Source organism: Nicotiana attenuata, chromosome 7, assembly GCF_001879085.1.
Source record: "Nicotiana attenuata strain UT chromosome 7, NIATTr2, whole genome shotgun sequence".
Classification (NCBI taxonomy): Eukaryota; Viridiplantae; Streptophyta; class Magnoliopsida; order Solanales; family Solanaceae; genus Nicotiana; species Nicotiana attenuata.
The window spans coordinates 112,810,169-112,813,679 of NC_031995.1; the positions used below are offsets into that span (position 1 = coordinate 112,810,169).

Below are 3,511 nucleotides of genomic sequence, written 5' to 3' on the forward strand. Positions count from 1 at the left end.
GCTTGGCCGACCTCTTACCATTATCTTTAATAATAACCATTTGATGGTCAGATTTTAACTTATACACTAAGCTCCCGCTATGCGAAGGGTCCGGAAAAAGGGCCATACCATAAGGTTATATTGCAGCCTTACCCTGCATTTCTGCAAGAGGCTATTTCCACGAAAGCGAATACTACAATTTTGAAATAAAATTAAAGAAAAATTTAATCAGTAGAATTCTAATATCATCTATCAGGTTTCATTTTTGCTCATTTTGGACCTCTTGTTGTACCTTGTCAATGTGTAATGAGTGCCTCTCTCTATTATTGGGGTTTTAACACTTTTAGCATGCTAAAAATAATTATAGGTTGTTTTTTATTGGTCCTCGGCTCAAGGAAAGATTGAAAAAAAACAGTAGCAATAACAACAAGATAATAAGAAAACAAAGCGAAAGGAACAACATGTAATAATAGAAATCCAACAATAATAGAAAATAACACTGACACTACTACTAACTAGTGGTATGGCAAGACACACTTTCGGCTATCTACTAGTCTTCTACCTTAATTCTCGACCTCTACATCTTTCTATCAAAGGCCATATCCTTGGTAAGCTGAAGCAACGCTATATCCTGTCTAATCACCTCTCCTCAATACTTCTTTGGCCTACCTTTACCTCAACTCTGACCCACCAAAGCTAACCTCTCACACCTCTTCAACATCTGTGTTTTTCCTATTCACATGTCCAAACCATCTAAGCATCACTTTCGCATTTTGTCCTCCATCGGGCCACTCCCACCCTGGCCATAATATCTTCATTCCTAATTTTATCAATCCTGGTTTGCCCGCATATCTAGGCACGCAGAAGAGTAGAACCTACAGATTCGGCCGAAGCCAGTAACATTGGTTCAAACCATGTATTTAATTCATTGAATATGTATAAATTATTAAGTTAGAACCAGTAACTTAAAATGATTTAGGTTCTCGAACCATAAGTTTCAAATCTTGGCTCCGCCTCGACGCACATCCATCTCAATATCCTTATTTCTACTACTTTCATCTTCGGGTCACGGGAGTTCTAAATTGGCCAACACTCTGCCCCATAAAACATAGTTTGTTTAATAACCACTTTATAAAACTTACCTGTAAGTTTAGGTGGCATATTCTTATCACATAAAATATCGGACGTGAACTTCCATCTCACTTACTCCGCTTCAATATATTTTTATATATATATTTCGACTATTATTTTAAGGGTGAATACACTGTATACCTATTTATTTTCTAATTTGTTATTCAAACCAGACTATTTATTCTCCTCTATAAACCAGGATTCTTGTGCAATTGACCGAAAGTAAGGGATCAAGGCCAAGTGTCAACCTCCCTACTACTACAATCTTTGCCACCTCTTCAAAATCAACCCTTCATAGTTTCTTCCGTCCCCAAAAGTGTCCAAAAAGCCACAGAAAGGCCAAGTCTTAAGGACATTAGCCGCACATAATCTTCTACAACTCTCTCTCTCACACACACACACAGAGCTGAAACAATGGCTGCCACTACTGCTGTTTCCTTCACCCTCTCAAAACTCCTAAAATCCTCAACCCCAAAACCCCTTTCTCTTCTTTCCCCCAAAAAATCCAATCTTTTCACCTCTTCTTCCCATTTCTCTGCTCTCCCACTCAAATTCAAGCAACCCCTCCACCCCTTACACTCTCTCAAGCACTCCACCATTTCAAGAATCTCAGCCACCATATCCGTTGGTGACAAACTCCCCAATTCAACACTTTCTTACTTCGATTCATCCGATGAACTCAAGACCCTTTTAATCTCTGACCTCACCAACGGCAAAAAGGTTGTCCTTTTAGCTGTCCCTGGTGCATTTACACCAACCTGTTCACAAAAACACCTTCCAGGGTTTGTCGAAAAATCTAAGGAACTTAAGTCAAAAGGGGTTGATACAATTGCTTGTATTTCAGTCAATGATGCATTTGTGATGAAATCTTGGAAAGAGAATTTGGGTATTAATGATGAGGTAATGATGTTGAGTGATGGGAATTTGGAGTTCACTAAAGCTATAGGGTGTGAACTTGACCTTAGTGATAAGCCTGTTGGTCTTGGTATTAGGTCTAGAAGGTATTCTATGCTTGTTGAAGATGGGGTTGTTAAAATCTTGAATTTAGAGGAAGGTGGAGCTTTTAATGTTAGCAGTGCTGAGGATATTCTCAAGGCTCTTTAGAAGTTTTTTATATTTCTGAGGTTGAGTCTTGCTTTTTAAGTTTTACTTAATACTGAATAATCCGGACGGTGAGCGTTGCCATAACCGGTAAAGTTGTCGTCAAGTGATCAGGAAGTGCGGGTTCGAGCCGTGGAAATAGCTTCTTGCAGAAATGCAGGATAATAGCTTCTTGCAGAAATGCAGGATAAGGCGGCGTACAATAGACCCTTGTGGTCTGGACCTTCCCGGACCTCGTGCATAGCGGGAGCTTAATGTACAATGTACCGGGCTGCCTTTTTAACTGAATAATACACTTGTTTTTTGGGAAGCTTAGTTATAATTCTGGTTTTTGGAATGTTTCCTCTTTTATATGTTTGGATTGTTTTACTATGCTGAGTTTTATTGAATTGTCTTTTATGAATGTATGTTGTCATTTCTGATAATGCTGCTCAAAATTGAGGTTTAAGAATACTTCCTTGTTATTTTTCTGTGTCTTTAGTGTTTAATTGAATTAAGTTGGGAGTAAAAGATCAAAACTTTGGTAGAGTATAGTATGATTTTGAGGATTTGGGCAATGTGAATATTACTATTGTTGCACATTGTGCTACAGGTAAGTGGAATTCTAGTACTTGGTAAAATGTGGCTGAAGGTATATGATTGTGATGCTTGCAGTTGAAAGTTGTTTAGTCTTAGAAATTGCTTTTTCCGTAAATGAATAGTGGTGTTTCTCTTCTTCTGATTCGGTAGACAGATATGTATGAGTTCCTTCTACAGAAGGGGAACCTTGGAGCAACGTTAAAGTTGTCTCCATCGTGAAATCAGCCACTGGTGTTTGCATCAAGCTAGGCTGCCTACATTACACCCTCTTAAGGTGCGGCCTTTCCCCGGAGTGGCTTGCATCAAGCTAGGCTGCCTACATCACACCCTCTTGAGGTGCGGCCTTTCCCCGGACCTCGCGTACTGCATGATGCTTCGTGCACCGGACTGCTATGAGTTTGTTCTATAATTGCGGCAGTAATTAGTTATTGCACTTAAATTGGTTAGAGTCAAACGGGTCTCTATTGAATTCAATCAACTTGGTGAGAAGAGAGGAACTTTCCACTATCTAAGACAAACAAGTGCAGTATAGTCTTGAGATTTTGGGCAATGCAAAGACTGAAAGAAAAGCTTCTATTTATAGGCCTTGGAGGCGCTTAACTCTTTCTTATTATTAGAAAGCCAACACAAGGATGGGAGGGCAAACGGAATACAATAGAGAACAAAAGCTACTCGATGGAAGCCAACTGCACCTTCAACATCTACTGGATCTCAAAGAGAA

At 39.3% G+C, this 3,511-nt stretch overlaps 1 protein-coding gene across 1 annotated transcript; it reads left to right on the forward strand.

Moving 5' to 3' along the window:
- On the forward strand, positions 1,354–2,614 carry LOC109229726 (peroxiredoxin-2E-2, chloroplastic). Its single transcript, XM_019395268.1, has one exon. The coding sequence runs from the start codon at positions 1,525–1,527 to the stop codon at positions 2,212–2,214; it is 690 nt and encodes a 229-aa protein (XP_019250813.1). The 5' UTR covers positions 1,354–1,524; the 3' UTR covers positions 2,215–2,614.

Excerpts from the sequence above, each read along its gene's own strand:
- LOC109229726 (XM_019395268.1), top strand. The coding sequence starts at position 1,525 with ATGGCTGCCACTACTGCTGTTTCCTTCACCCTCTCAAAACTCCTAAAA.